Below are 15,914 nucleotides of genomic sequence, written 5' to 3'. Positions count from 1 at the left end.
TGGCAGAGCCCTGGCAGAGGCTGCCCAGGGAGATGGTGGAGTCTCCTTCTCCGGAGACGTTCCTAACCCCACCTGGACACGTTCCTGTGGGACCTGCTCTGCTAGGGGGTTGGACTGGATTATCTCCAGAGGTCCCTTCCAACCCCACAGCATTCTGTGATTCTGTGATTCAGCCAATAATATTCTTTATATTTTCCTTACTAAATATTGGGTTTCTGTTGTTTCTAGTTTGGAGAAGACTCTTCGACTTCTAGTATGACGTCTGTGAATTTGGATCTTCACGCAAACCAAAGCGACCACAGCCAGCCCTTGCAGTCTTCCCCCGTTGCTCGTTCCATCGTTTCCGTGTGGAGCGTAGAATCCAGCAGAGTGAGTGCAGAGGGAAGAGTCACCCTTGACCTTGGTTATTGGGAAGCTTCTTAGCATTTGGTTTTGATGGACGGCAGCACTAGGGAATGCAGAATTCTGAATTTCTTCAACATTATGAGCATCTCTGTACTTTCTCTTTACCAGTTTCCCGTCTTTTGAAACTCTTCTTCTGCGCAGAGGGGGTTATTCTTAGGTACTTTGCAAACATCTGCTGCAAATAAAGTGATACAGCTGAGTAAAGATAGAAAACGGAACTGCTGTTACTTCAGAAAAGATAACAGCTTAACACATCTCTGCTCTTTTTTCACCCCAGGCTGTTCCTTATGTTCTTATTAGCTTGTTAATCAGAACAGAATTGTGAATTTCTTCAACGTTATGAGCATCTCTGTACTTTCTCTTTACCAGTTTTCCCGTCTTTTGAAACTCTTCTTCTGCGCAGAGGGAGTTATTCTTAGGTACCTTTGCAAACATCTGCTGCAAATAAAGTGATACAGCTGAGTAAAAGATAGAAAGCAGAACTGCTGTTACTTCAGAAAAGATAACAGCTTAACACATCTCTGCTCTTTTTTCACCCCGGGCTGTTCCTTATGTTCTGTTAGCTTGTTAATCAGAGTATTAAAAATGTTGAGGAAATAATCAAAAAATAATTGCTTTTCCCCCTTAGGAAACACAGCATATTCTTTGGCCTCATCGGTCAGAGTGCATAAAATCTTTCCCCAAAATTCCTGATCCAGAAGAACTGCTAACTTACTTCCTGCCTCCAGAAAATAGGGGATTCAGGCAAGTGTTGATTTTTTTTTTTTTTTTTTTTTTTTAATTATATTTGTAAATTCTCACCCTAATATCTTACTGAGCATTTTTTTTTCTGGAGAGGACAGATGTAACTAGTAATGAACAGCACGGATGTGTTTGGACCTCTTTCTCTGGCTGTTCCACAGAAGGGAGGGTGTTTTCCTTTATTGTAGTCTTTACTGTAACAGATCCAGTTTCTTGGTGATTCTTCCCTGACTGTTAGTACAAGGTGAATACATTAAATATCTACAGTATTACTAAATGAGGATTTAAGCACAAGCATGAATGTTTTCCACAGTATATTTAAAAAAAAGACCTTGAGAGACAGAGAATGAGGTGAACATCTATTTAATAACCACAGTTAACTGTTGGACATGGCATACATCCTGTTTGCTTTAGTTACGATAACAGAAAATTGTGAAGACCAGAAAATGCTAAAAAGGGCTTAGGAGTGGAAAGACCTGGCTCGTTCCTTTGGCACAGAGGTAGAAAACCAGCTTAGTTGTAGAATAGTTGGTAATACTTGTTATTACACAGGATAAAATAAATGTGCCTATGTTGCAATACCTACCTTACATAGATCAACGCAACTTCATAATATCCTGCTCTCTTAAGGTCATAAGCTTTCTTCTCCTGGTTGGTAGACTTCTACTACTGAGCAGGTGTTAAAGCAAAGATTCCCACCCACAAATGTCCTGCAGCCTCCTTTGAAAATAAAAAAAAAAAAACAAAACAGCAATGTTCAACTTTGAATGTTCCTCCCAAATTATTTAGCTACCTCTTGATGGTTTTGCCATCAAACTTTAGTTTAAAAAACTTTAGGATTTTCTTTTTTACTTATCTATTTTGTCCTAAACTTCATACAGTTCTTATTGGCATAATATGAGAATCTTTTGTGTCTTATCTCTGCTGCATTGTCCATTATTTGCAGGTATTCTGTGCTTAAAAATGGAAAATAAAGACCTTATCTATTGATGACTTTTCAAGGGAAGGGTTGTCCTTGAACTCTCCTGGTTTGCAGCTCATGTCCTGTGGCAGGCTACAGTGTGAGATGTGTCAGTTGATCACGTAGCTGATTCTTATATTAATTTATTAGTGGCACGCAGCACGTGCTATTAATTCGCCTTGGTTCTTCTTATTGCTAGAGTCCAGCCAATCCTGAGTGTCCCGAGAGATGCCGTTGGGCACGGAGAAAGCCAAATACCAGACTGTTCTTCCATTACTGATGCTCGTAACAATGAATCTCTAAACATCCTGGTCAAGGAACTAGACAGTAACCTAGACTTGAAATTCAAGATGCCCGATGATCAAGCAAGACAAGTAAGAGACATTTCTCTCATCGGTTCTCTTCTACTTTAAAGTTCTCCTCTTTATTGCCTTAAAAATCTTACTCAAAATCTTTTATGTTCTGATATTTAAAGGATTACTGTGGTATCACAAGCCAATCAGTACTTCCAAAAAGGGGGAGCAAGTGCTTTCTGAGAGGGCTGGAGAAAGGGAGAACTTGTCACTCAGCGTAAGACTTGTTGTCTGACTTCTTTCAAATGCTGACCAAAAATACACAGAATAGGAAAGCTAATTGGCTATTTCAAATTACTGCTTTCTTTTAAAACTTCTGACTGTCTCTCGACATCGTTCAGCTTCTTGGGATTTCCAGCAACTACTGTATTTTGCCAAGTTGGTAACTTTAGGCTGAGATTATTCCTTTGTATTGCTTTCAGGAAATAGACTGCTTTAATTTTTACATGTTCACATCATCTATTTAGCACAATTTTTCCTTTTTTTTTTTTTTTTTTAACCCCCTTTGCTAAAGAAATACTTGGGGAAATAAGGCTTGAATGTCCAATATAGATATATACTGTAAAAATCTCTTCGGTTGTTTAAAAAAAATTAAAATAAAATCTTTTTTTTGTCCAGGTCTTGCTTTCCCGTATCAACAATCAATCTATTACACAGGCAAACATAGGAGCCTTTCTAGATTATGCGATGAAAAAGGTATGTAAAAACCTGTAGTGTGAGATAAATTCAGAGTTCTTATTTGGTGCAAGAAATAAGCTTATTTGCTGCCTGTAACTGAGGTGAAACTACCTTAAAAATCCATGTTTACAAGTACAGCACAAATATAGAGAGAAATATTTAATTTAGCTTAGTGTAGACTGAAGAGCCCTGTGGTTATTGTTCTTCTTGTGGCTGCAGGCCATGGAGAGGCAATAAATTAGCTAATCCTGGCGCTCGTTTGCGTAACTGAGAGAAATAGCTTGGAACGACTCCTCCATCTCTCACCCCTCCCTACATGACTGCCTTCTGCTCTTCATCCTCCTCCTCATCATCACTACCCTGCCTCTTCCCTCCACCCCCTTCTCCAAGGAAACCAGTCTTCTGTCAGGATAATTAGCGCTCTGGGGCAAGGTCTGCAGGTCTGATGGTTTTTGTTTTTTAACTGTACCATTCTGTGGCCTCCACGCTGAAAGTCTGAACTCCTCCATCATTTGGAGGAGTCTGAACTCCTCCATCATTTGTGTCCTGTCTGCTCTGCTAATGATAAACATTCCTAGAGCAGCAGTGCCACGCTGGGCATCTATGTATGGGGAAAGGCAAAGTGCTGAGGATTTAATTAAAGAAAGGTCATTGAGACCTGTGTGTGGAGTGTCATTCGGGGAGGAGTTTAGCATGAAAACCACGCACGTAACGTTGCGTATGTGCATTGCAAAATAGGGGTGATAATTATAATTATAATAATTATAATCGTCCAATTATAGATTATGTAAGATATTCCAAACAAAAAGGTGATATATCCCATCGCTGTCTTCCAGTTCATCTTGCAACTATAGGTAGAACCCTCCTGTGTGAGGTTGCTTTTAAAATCTGGAAGAAAATCTTTATACTTGATTAACTTTTTCAACACTGTGTTACCCGCAGTGCCAGCTGTATTGCGTTAGCCCAGTGCTGCTGTAGAGATCCTTATCTGCTGCCATTCTCTGATCCTGGCTGCCTGTTTCCTGCTCACACATGCATTTGGGCTTCGGGTGTGTAGGTTGGATTGGACATTGATTTCAGTTGTTGCTTTTAGGCTTTAAACTCTTTGTAGAACTGGGTAATACGGAATTCTGAAAATACCAAAAACTGGAGTGTAAGTGTTTCTAAACCATTTCAAACTGCTCCATCTGAAAGTGGATTTTTTTTACGTAGCTCTATCCACCGCTCAATATTTTCAAGTTTTGCTATTTCTCCTGTAGGATGAGTGTTTTGGTTTTATCTGTTTTAGGTAAAAGAGGAGGAAGGAATGTTCAAGGTGTGTTTGACATTTCCTCCGCTCTTCCACCTGCCCTCGCTCTTTGCTTGCTGTTTTATCATCTTTAAACAGTATCTAATGTGTGTCAACTTTCATGAGACAAATAGATAACTAAACCGTAAGAAAAAACAATTCTGAAACCTTAAATTGATAGGAAATCTTGATGTTGGATCTAGGACCTGGAAGCACATCTAACTACAATTTAAAAGCTGCCCGACCTTCAAACTGTAATTTCTGCATAGATCTCTATCAATGTAATTTTAAGGCTCTGAAGTGGCTCACAAAGGTCGCCTCCTGAAGCGAGCTAAGCGTTGTCGCTCGTAATATTTTAAGTGATTTTGTGTGGATAATTTAAGGCAGTCACACGAGTAGAGAGTGAGCAGCAGCTGCTGCTAAATGACAGTTCAGACTAACTCGGGTCAATCTGAGCAGGGCAGAGCAGATCCAATACTCTGTCACAGCGAAGTGCAATTTGTCTCTAGTTAACGAGGGAGTATGCAAGAGCGAGTTTGGTGTGTTTCTTACCAAAGAGCAAGCAATTCTGTCTTCCTGAGACACCTCTTTGCGGGTGTTTTCATCCTTTTCCCTGACTCTCCTTGTAGCCGGAAGATCCTCTGTGGCTTGTGCTTAATGAAGCAGGATTGTACTGGCGTGCAGTTGGAAATAGCACCTTTGCCATCACCTGTTTGCAAAAAGCGTTTAATTTGGCTCCACACGAGTATCAGGACATCCCTCTGGTCAATCTTGCTAACCTCTTGATTCATTATGGTCTTCATTTGGATGCCAGCAGGCTCCTGCTGAAGGCTTTGGCCATCAATGCCTCTGAGGTAAGATGATGGCTTTTTGTCTTTGTTCAGCAGTGAATGTTCTGTCCTTTATTATTTTCTAAATACGTGTTACTTGTGCTTACTTACCTGGGCGTGCAGCTCAACTTCCACCTTGTGATTTGCAACAGGTTTTAATGTTCATTTAAATTCCTGATCGCACTGTGGGTGTTGCTGGTTGCTGAGAATATAAACATCTAGAGCAGAAGATCTTCTAAAATAGATGACAGGCTCTTTGCCTCCCCAAACCTTGGCTCCAAGGAATCTAATCCTGGTGTTTTGGCAACTCTTTCATCTAAAACAGAGATCCGTAATGCTGTCAGCATCGCATCTCCATTTTTAAAACCCTTAAAGTAGCACGAATGTCACCAACACCTTTGGCTGCGTAGACATCTTTCCCTGCCACTTGTGACTTTTCCTCTGTACTGTTTTATTTGTCCCTGGTTTTCATCTGTACACCTAGAGGAAAAGCAGTGCTCTAGTTGTTTGTATGATTTCACTTCCAGCCATGGATTCCAAACAGGGGTTTTTATTTCTGAACGGTGACGCTATAAACATTTTGTCAGCTGTCACTTCTGTCACACAGAAAGTTGCTGTATAATCTCTGTGAACTACTGGACTGGCCAGAACATTGTGGGGACCACCCTTTCTCTAGTGAGTTATTTTGGCCTTACACCTGAGATGCTTAAAGTAAGAAGTTCAAGCGACTTTTTCCTGCGCTTCTCCCGCTGTAGTCAGATAAACAGACAGCTTAAACCTGCCCAGCCACCAGTTATCTAGCATGTAAAAAATAAATAATAAAAGAAAAAAAGAATAAACTTTTTCAGCATAGCGTCCAGGAACAATTTTGCAATTGTTGGAAAGGAATCTGGCCCATTTGGGTGGCAGGTAAAGAGTGCAAAAAGGAACTACAGAGAAAGGGAACTATGCTTGAATGATGTGCCTTAAGAAGAACACTTGAAAGCACAGCCTTGGAATGGAGGAGCCGAGGGATCCTTAGGACCATGCTATGTAAGTAGGGCTTTTTTCCTTCAAAAATAATGGCAAGTCCTACTTCATTACAGTAACGCCTTCTCCTGTTCTTTGGGGGGCATCCTCAGTCCTGTAATACCTATTGTATCAAAAAAATCTGGCAGGAGAATTTGTACTTGAATAGTATTTCCTGGAATATAATGGAAAGTAAATACAAATTAAAATGAATTACAGCTACAGGGAGTGAAGGATCTGCTACATTAGCAAAAGCTTAAAAAAAAAAAATAATGAAAAACTCCTGTTGCTCAGCTTGTACCTTTTTCTGAACGGTGTTTAATAATACAAGCTAAAATGAGTTTGAAATGCTCTCAAGCTACTGATCAGTTTCCACGTTTTCAGGTGATGAATGTAAAATAATTTTAGTGGAAAAAAAATGACTGCTAAGTTACAATATCACAGTCGTTATTATAGCATTATACTGTTAATTGCAGCAAGTTACTTTGTGCAAGGGAAAGAATTTTCAGTCAACAAACAAAATATAATGCTTTACTATATACGCGTACTAAAGTGCTAATTAAATTCTGCCCACTGAAAAAGATGCTTATAATTTGTACTTTTAAGAAAAAAATACTTATTTTAGGGAGACTAGCCAAAAGCAGCGGACAAAAATATTAAGTTTTATAAGGAATTGAAAGTAAACATAAATGTATATCCCTAAGCTAGTGTGACATGGGGTGTATTCACTAACCTAGTTCTGCTCCAGTAAATCCTGACCACTCTTGATGAATGAAATGCATCTGTCCTGCTAGAACTCTAGGAATATTTTCATGGGTTTGCTGGCTTTTCATCATTTTAAAATGTCTTCAGGCATTTCAGTTCAGTTCTTTGCTACTCTGCGCAGAAGGCACTGTGCTAAGATGGGTTATAAGTAACGTACTTCATGCTTTGTTTCAGCTTGTGTTGTATTTAACTGTTTTTCTGTTGTATTTAGCTGTTTTTCCTCACAGGAGGATGGAATCCTGAACACAACCTTAAGTCAAAACAGCTTTTGCTTAGCACCAGCCCATCAAGCTGTTCGTTCTCCCTTCTGAGAACAGGCAGTCCCTGTTGTTCAAGAAGTTCTCTCAATTCTTCCCAGCCAGATTGGAGAGGGTTTGGATTGATGGGGCTTTTCCTACTTGGCTTCAATTTCCAACAGCGAACGTGCTTACGCTGGGGTGTCTTGCTTTTTTCTCTTTGCAGCCCCTGACGTTTTTGAGCCTAGGAAACGCCTATCTGGCTCTGAACAACATCAGTGGAGCCCTGCAGGCCTTCCGCCATGCGCTGGATTTGACCACCAAGTGCTTGGAGTGCCAGAGCAGCCTGAAGATGATCCGCTGCTTGCAGTTCTACCCTTTCCTGTACAACATCACCTCTTCGGCGTGCAGCGGTAAGCAACGGGCAGAAAGATGGGCCAGAGGTGCTGGAGCAAGTGCAGAGGAGGGCAACGAAACTAGTGAAGGGCCTAGAAGACAAATCATATGAAGAGCGGCTGAAGGAGCTGGGGCCGTTTAGTTTGAGGAAGAGGAGGCTGAGGGGAGACCTCATCACCCTCTACAACTACTTGAAAGGACACTGTAGAGAGGTTGGTGCTGGTCTCTTCTCACAGGTAATTAGTGACAGAACGAGAGGGAACGGCTTCAAGCTCCAACAGGGGAGGTTTAGACTGAACATTAGGAAAGAATTTTTCACCAAAAGAGTGATAGGGCATTGGAACAGGCTGCCCAGGGAGGGGGTGGAGTCACCATCCCTGGATGTGTTTAAGGGACGTTTAGATGCAGTGCTGAGGGACATGGTGTAGGGGAGGACTTTGTAGAGTAGGGGAGATGGTTGGACTCGATGATCCCAAGGGTCTCTTCCAACCTCAATGATTCTATGGTTCTATGATTCTAAGTGAAATAGAGCCTTGTTTGCACCTGAAATTCATGATTATTCTGCTTTTTTTTTTTAATGTCCCCAAGGATCCTCCCTTGTGCTTTAGAGCGCTTTCTCCTCGTAAGGACCGAGGTTGAGGCACTGCTTTGAATGGAAAAGTTACACTCCATTCAGAAGTGCTTGAGGATGACTTGAGTATCTAGAGGGCTGCCACTGAGTGCAGATTACTTCCTGAGCGTGCCAGTAATACCTTAGTGCCCTCACCAGTATCTCTTACTGGTAAATGAGGGATGCTGGGTTCACTAGTTACGGTGGCGCGCAGCCACTGCTGCCAAACTACTCAGCAGCCCCTTTGAACATCCCTTCAAATTTCACAGGCAGGTGGATATGTTTTCCTAAAGGTGAATAATTTGGTGAAGAGCAGTTTAGTTTTAATCCATGTCTTTTTTTCAGTGTGTTCAGTACTTTGGGTGTCATTTTCTACTGTACAGTTTTTATAGAATAGACTATATTGTGTCTACTTTTTTTTTTATACAGTTCTGTAATCACTGCTCTTAACCCCCAAAAATCTGTGAGAATAATGACTTTGAACCCAATTTCTCTACAAAAAAAAACCTTTAATATTTTGAGATAGAATGCTTTGTTGTCCTTAGTGGCTATTTGTATTAAAAAAAAAATATATACCAAACCCAATAATAGCTTTTGGAGGTGGCTCCTTTCATTTCAGTGAATTCCACTGGCATATTTCAATTATTTTGTCTGTACTTGCCTGTGGTTAATACGCTGCTGATGAGCAATCTTGAAGAGCATCAATGAATATATTTTGTAATCCCTTCCTTCCTTATCTCTCAAATTGTTACTAAGGTATCTTTCCATCTAGTCTTTCCTGTGTTTTTAAACGAAAACCTCGCATGAGAGAAATACTTGTGATTTTTAGCATCGCTAGGACTTTGCCTGAATTCTATTTTTATTTTTTTTTTAATTCCTCCTCCTGTGGGAAGACGTGGAGAAAACCACCTCTGATTTAGCACCTAGAATTACACTGTGTGAACATAGAGGCCACCATTATTGTCTGGTACAAAATGGATGATGCCATTTGAGGTGAAATTCCAAGAATATGCTATTAGAATAATACTGTCTTTTCTGGCCATGTGCATTTTTGCTCTGATTGACATCAGTTGTGCAGAGAAGTGAGTGCTGTTTGGCTAAACGTAGTGTACCAAGTGGTATTGTGGCCCAACTGATGGGTCTCTTGATGACTTCATAATGTCAACTCTTAGGCTGTTCTCTTTCATCGAATCTCTTCATGTCAGCTTGCCCTTCTCTTAAAAATCCTTACAGGTACCGTAAGCAGTAGCGGGACTTGCACATTTCATCGTGAGACACTTTCACTGTTCTGGCAAAAAATTCAGTGTTTGTTTACTACTTATTAAGACTTTCTTTAAAAAGGGCTGTAACTCACAAGGTTGAAGTTGTTTCAGTCAAACCTTAGTGATAACCACTTGATTTTTGAAGTTAAGCAAAAAAGTAATTTAAAAGGGCATTCATAGAACTGAGATGGTAATGAGCAATGGCTGTATTTTACATCTTTCTTCTCTTCTGTTTGCTTTTCTTCCTTAAACTTGTCGTAATACTTACTTAGGTGGATTGAAAATTGGCTAAAAGACAAAGCTCAGAGGGTCGTGATTAGTGGCACAGAAGCTAGCTGGGGGTCTGTAACTAGGGGTGTTCCCCAGGGGTCAATACTGGTTCCAGTCCTCTTCAATATATTCATCAATGACCTGGATGAAGGGCTGGAACATACCCTCAGCAAGTTTGCTGATGACACAGAACTGGGAGGGGTGGCTGACACCCCAGAAGGCTGTGCCACCCCACAGCGGGACCTGGACAGGCTGGAGAGCTGGGCAGAGAGGAACCTCATGAACTTCAACAAGGGCAAGTGCAGGGTGCTGCACCTGGGGAGGAATAACCCCCTGCACCAGGACAGGTTGGGGCTGACCTGCTGGAGGTCTGAGGAGGAAGCCCTAGTTGTCCTGGTGGACCAACAGGATGACCATGAGCCAACAATGTGCCCTTGTGGCCAAGAAGGCCAATGGCATCCTGGGGGGCATCAGGAAGAGTGTGAGCAGCAGGTGGAGGGAGGTCATCCTGCCCCTCTGCTCTGCCCTGGGGAGGCCCCAGCTGGAGTACAGGGACCAGTTCTGGGCTCCCCAGTTCCAGAAGGACAGGGAACTGCTGGAGAGGGGACAGCAGAGGGACACAAAGATGATGAGGGGCCTGGAGCATCTCTGTGATGAGGAAAGGCTGAGGGACTTGGGTCTGTTTAGTCTGGAGAAGAGAAGGCTGAGGGGGGATCTGATCAACACCTATAAATCCTTCAAGGGCGGGTGTCAGGAGGATGGGGCCAGGCTTTTTGACTTTTGGGGACATCTGTTACCAAGTCTAGTTTGTCCTTTTGTTTTTATGCACTCGATGGCACCTTGTAACTATTTATATCCACCTCCGTTGAGATGGAGATGTTACGCTGAAAAGCTTCCCAAGAAATTGGGATGTCCGATGATGTCTGTGGTTTAATACCTTGTTTTGATCAGCACTCATGGGTTATTTCTGAAGGTGACAGCAGTAGGGCTGCCCGGGCTTTGGGTCAGAGGCCCATGCAATAGCTGTGGTTTGGCTTTGCCTCTGTTCCCAAGAACTGAACTGGGAAGCAAGACACGTTGTTCCTTGATCTGCTGCCATCAGCCATCAGCAGAACCCAACACATGGTCGGTGGGAGTTGTGTGTCAGCATGGGATGGAATACAGGATCAAAAATCTGAATTTATAGTCTGATTTGTATTACAGTGTGTGTCCCATTCCAGTAGGTGGAATGGGAATTCTCTCAAGCATGGTGGGACATTTGCTGTTAGCACAGGACTTTGGAAGTGTGACACACTAATGCTGACTTGGATGCTTGCTTATATGCTCTGAGCTGTAACACTGACAGGTACTTTTTTTTTTTCCCTAACTTACTTCTGTTCTAGATAGAAATTTATATTTCAAACCCAGGTGGATTCATGCACGTGAGGAGAGGAATTAAAAACCTCAGACCAACACTTTTCTATTTAACTTCTGCCTCCTATTTTGAAGTCTATGTAAATGTCTGCTTTACATTATAAAGGGGTTTTTAAATCTGCAAAGGGTTTTGGTGTTTTGTTGGTTTTTTTTTATGGAGGTGGGTAAAAGGATTTTGGTGGTTTTTTTTTTTTTTTTATGGAGGTGGGTGTGTGAGGTGTCCAAAATTTGGTACAGCCATGTCATGTATGACATCTATTTTAGGCAGCTGCAGGAGCTCAATCAGTTGCAGCTGCCATGGATGCTATACATTAACAGTGCTGCAGTGCATACACTTGCCTCTGTTACTTAGACTAATGCACTGCCTTATTCCCAAATAGCTTAGAAAACGGTTGGAAAACTTCACTGTCAGTGGAGAATCCTGTGGTGGCCCTTCCAGAGGGGACTTGGCAACGTTAAGGATGTTGCTCTACTGCATGATGAACTTTTACGTTGCTGGCAAGTCTGTTCCTGAAGGACATTAAGTAGCAGAAACTTGATGTTGCTCGACAGATCCCGGAGCTGACACACAAATAAAGGAACCAAGAGACTTCCATAACGAGTGTTAAGAAAAAAACTTAACGTAAAAAACATGGTCAGCTCTCGGATACTTTGGCTTTGTGCTGTTAATTAAACCAGTGGAGAAGGGCAGCATTATTTTTATCTGATATTGAAATGGTGCATTGCAAAGGTTGGTTTTGCACACCTTTTGAAGTTTAAAAAAATGGCAAGTAGGTTCTCTCATGCCATAAGGCCTGTAGAGGAATATCCACCTAACGCCTGAGGGGTTGTTCTGGTGGCACTTCGTTGGCTGATGTGAGCATTCAGGTCTTGTCAAGCCTTATTAAAAGGTTACAATATACTGATCATATTTCCAGCGTGATGGTCAGCTGGCCGTTGAATTTGTTAATTGCTGTTGCATAAGACTTTTCCTTACGTGTGTAAACAGAATTGCTGCTTGGACAAGCAGAAGTCGTTTGTACCCAAAAGGTTTTTATCTGACTGTAAGCATCTACCTCTGACGGTTGCATTCATTACGAGCTCATGCCCTTCACGTTCTTTTAGGCAAGATCAACATTCAGAATCTTAAACTGTATTATTAGAGTGAGTTTTCTTGCTACTGGGCTTCGGGGGGTTGGACTAGATCATCTTTAAAGGTCCCTTCCAACCCAAGTCATTCTATGAGTCTGTTCAAAACCTGAAGCACAGCTTTGTTTCAAGCTTCACTTTTCCTTGGTCTCGCTGTCTGTCATTTCCTTGGCAGGGTAGTGCACAAGTTGGAACATAAGAGGTTCCACTCAAATATGAGGAGAAACTTCTTCACGGTGAGGGTGGCAGAGCCCTGGAACAGGCTGCCCAGGGAGGGTGTGGAGTCCCCTTCCTTGGAGATTTTCAAGACCCACCTGGATGCTCCTGAGTAACATGCTCTGACAAGCTCTAGGCAATCCTGCTTCAGCAGGGGAGTTGGACTAGATGATCTCTATGGTCCCTTCCAACTCTAAAAATTCAGGGAAATTCAGTGAAATATGTCCTTACCTTATGGCTTAGCTCCGTCACGTACACGGCAAGAGCTCAGCCATTCACTCTGCTCTAAAATTCAGTGAAATTCAGTGAAATACGTCCTTACCTTCTGGCTTAGCTCTGTAATGTACACAGCCAGAGCTCAGCCATTCACTCTAAGTGTGGGTTTAGTGCCCTCTCGTGGTACAAATACCCTACACCACATGAAATCAAAAGTCTTGTCTTATTTCGTCTATTTCCTCTTAAAATAAAACGTGGGGAGAAAGGAATTCGATCTTTTAAGCGTATAGATTTTCCCTTGTCCCCCCAGCACTTAAGTTCTTACAGAGTTAATAAGCTTAGACCTTTAAGCAAATTGACCTGAAGAGGAGAGGTTGACCCGAGAGGAGAATCTCTGCTTGAAACTCCGATAGTCAGCTTAGGGACAGATTAAATAACGTGCTGAAATCAACATCACGTTTCAAGCCTCTGACTCTTAAAAGCTGCAGTCCCTATAGCCATTTCAGGTACACAAACACTAAGCAAAAGCATCGCATACACTTTCTTCACAATCATAGAATCATAGAATGGTTTGGCTGGAAGGGACCTTAAAGATCATCCAGTTCCAACCCCCTGCCCTGGGCAGGGACACCTCCCACCACACCAGGTTGCTCCAAGCCCCATCCAGCCTGGCCTTGAACCCCTCCAGGGATGGGGCAGCCACAGCTTCTCTAGTGTGTTAAAATGTAGAAATGTGAAATACTTTGCGTTTTTAAATGCACCTTTCCCTTACTCAGTGATCCCCTACAACCTACACCTGACCTGATGGTCCCAGCAAGGGACGGCTAAATTTCGTGTCCGTTTGCTATAGCATGAGGTCCTTAGACATTTTTATCATAAGAGCATTTTACTTTCCTCCTTCTCAAGCTGCTGGATGTTGAGTGAGGAATGCTCATCACTTACAGTATTAATAGGTAGGGAGAGGGGAGGGTGTTGGGATTAGCTCAGAATTTAATCCTGGTTTAGTTGAAGCAAAAGGCCAGAATCTCTACCAGTTGTATGAGATTCTGAACTGAACACTACTGTACATTTAAAATTCAACTTTTTCTTTCTTTGGCTTGCATATCATGTGAGGGCAAAATTCTTGAGTGCTCCCGAGCCTATCCACCAATGTTAGTGCTCTTATTTATCTGATTATATTAATGGAAGGGGTGGGATCTGTGACCATTGATTTATCTGTGGCTTTTACACTCCCTCCATTGTCTTAGAAGAAAGTTCATCTGTATAATCAGGGGAGACCTTATCAATGCCTACAAGTATCTCAAGGGAGGGTTGAAGGAGGAGGGAACCAGACTCTTTTCAGTGGTTCCCAGTGAGAGGACGAGGGGCAACGGGCACAAGTTGGAACATAAGAGGTTCCACTCAAATATGAGGAGAAACTTCTTCCCAGTGAGGGTGACAGAGCCCTGGAAGAGGCTGCCCAGGGAGGGTGTGGAGTCCCCTTCCTTGGAGATCTTCAAGACCCCCCTGGATGCTCCTGAGTAACACGCTCTGACAAGCTCTAGGCAATCCTGCTTCAGCAGGGGAGTTGGACTAGATGATCTCTATGGTCCCTTCCAACTCTAAAATTCAGTGAAATTCAGTGAAATCAGTCGGCACCAGCAGGGCTGTTAAACAAGCAGAACTCTGTGAAGCACGTGAGCAGCTTGTCAGAGCAATCAGAAACACATTGTGGCCGGTGTTTGCCTTGTCATTTAATCGTAGCATAGAGAAAGTGGGTTCTGTCTTCAACAGGAGCAGTTCTAAAAATCAATATTATCATTTGAAGTGAAATACTCACTTGCTTATTCATACCCCCGTGTACCTCACCCTGCGTGTTCCACCAGGGATCTGAAAATCTGAAATTCTCCCTTGAGCATCTCTGGCAAGGGATAGAAGAACAACACCATAGAGTGTCGGTCCAGCGGAAAGATCTGCTGATGCTGCACAAATTGGGCTCTTGGGAGTAAAAGGAGGTTAAATTGTGCTTGTGCAGAATGAAAACATCTCACTGAACACGGGCAGGTGGGAGATACAGAGACTGAGGACTGCTTTTTGTCTCCTTTGAGGGCAAATATCCCTAGGGGTGGGGGTGTCAGGAAATGTCAGACATGCCTCTGAGTGGGGGGATCCTGGAGAAATCTGGTGGGAGAATGTGGCCTGGGGAGGAACGGGACCCAATTATTCTTTCAGTTTTGTGGTACTGTTTCTGTACCACCAGCCCAGTGAGGAAGGAGACAGTTCCTACCCTCCACAATAATCATGGCATTCCTAGAATTTTAGTGTTGTGATTTGGAAGGTATTTGACCAGATGCAGTCTTTTTGATGCTTTTTACTATTTGATTTAGTGCCTGCTGTATAAATCAGATCTTTCCCTGAAAAGTCTTTGTCTAGTGTCTCTTGGGTGGCTGAAAGTGAAGGACCACGCTGAGCTCACTTTGAAACCTGTCTTTCCTTCCCAAGCTCCACGTATTTTTCTTCTCGGTGCTACACAGGGGCGTTATCGATTGGGATTCTTAAAATTTGTAAATCAAAGAATGGGGTATGATGTTCATGGAACAGATCCTCCTAGATGCCATGCTTGGGCACATGAAGGACAGGGAGGTGATCCAGGACACCCAACATGGCTTTACTAGGGGCAGGTCCTGCCTGACTAACCTAGTGGCCTTCTATGATAAAGTGACTAGGTCAGTAGATAAGGGACAACCTATGGATGTGATCTATCTGGATTTCTGTAAGGCCTTTGACACGGTCCCCCACAACATCCTGATTGCCAAATTGGAGGGGTACGGATTTGATGGGTGGACTGTTCAGTGGATAAGGAACTGGCTAGATGGTCGCATCCAGAGGGTGGTACTCAATGGCTCAAAGTCCAGATGGAAACCAGTCACAAGTGGTGTTCCTCAAGGGTCCGTGCTGGGGCCGGTGCTGTTTAACATTTTTATCAATGATATAGACAGGGAGATTAAAGGCACCATCAGCAAGTTTGCGGACGACACCAAGCTGTGTGGTGGTGTCGCTACACCAGAGGGATGGGATGTCATCCAGAAGGGCCTGGACAGGGAGTTGTAGAGGGCAATGAGGTCTCCCCTCAGCCTCCTCTTCTCCAAACTAATCATG

The 15,914-nt window shown here is 42.7% G+C and overlaps 1 protein-coding gene across 1 annotated transcript in view; it reads left to right on the top strand.

Annotated features, from left to right (window-relative positions):
* The window catches only part of TTC17 (tetratricopeptide repeat domain 17), an 88,164-nt gene that overhangs the window by 24,001 nt on the left and 48,249 nt on the right, over positions 1–15,914 (top strand). The window contains exons 11-16 of the mRNA XM_014937181.1: positions 229–369; positions 1,034–1,149; positions 2,307–2,481; positions 3,079–3,156; positions 5,056–5,280; positions 7,492–7,678. Coding sequence (XP_014792667.1) covers positions 229–369; positions 1,034–1,149; positions 2,307–2,481; positions 3,079–3,156; positions 5,056–5,280; positions 7,492–7,678 — 922 coding nt within the window. The remainder of the gene's footprint in view (positions 1–228; positions 370–1,033; positions 1,150–2,306; positions 2,482–3,078; positions 3,157–5,055; positions 5,281–7,491; positions 7,679–15,914) is intronic.

This window comes from Calidris pugnax, unplaced genomic scaffold, assembly GCF_001431845.1.
Source record: "Calidris pugnax isolate Ruff unplaced genomic scaffold, ASM143184v1 scaffold3, whole genome shotgun sequence".
Classification (NCBI taxonomy): Eukaryota; Metazoa; Chordata; class Aves; order Charadriiformes; family Scolopacidae; genus Calidris; species Calidris pugnax.
The sequence above is the reverse complement of the archived record's forward strand: the minus strand, read 5'-3'. Positions and strand labels throughout refer to the sequence as shown.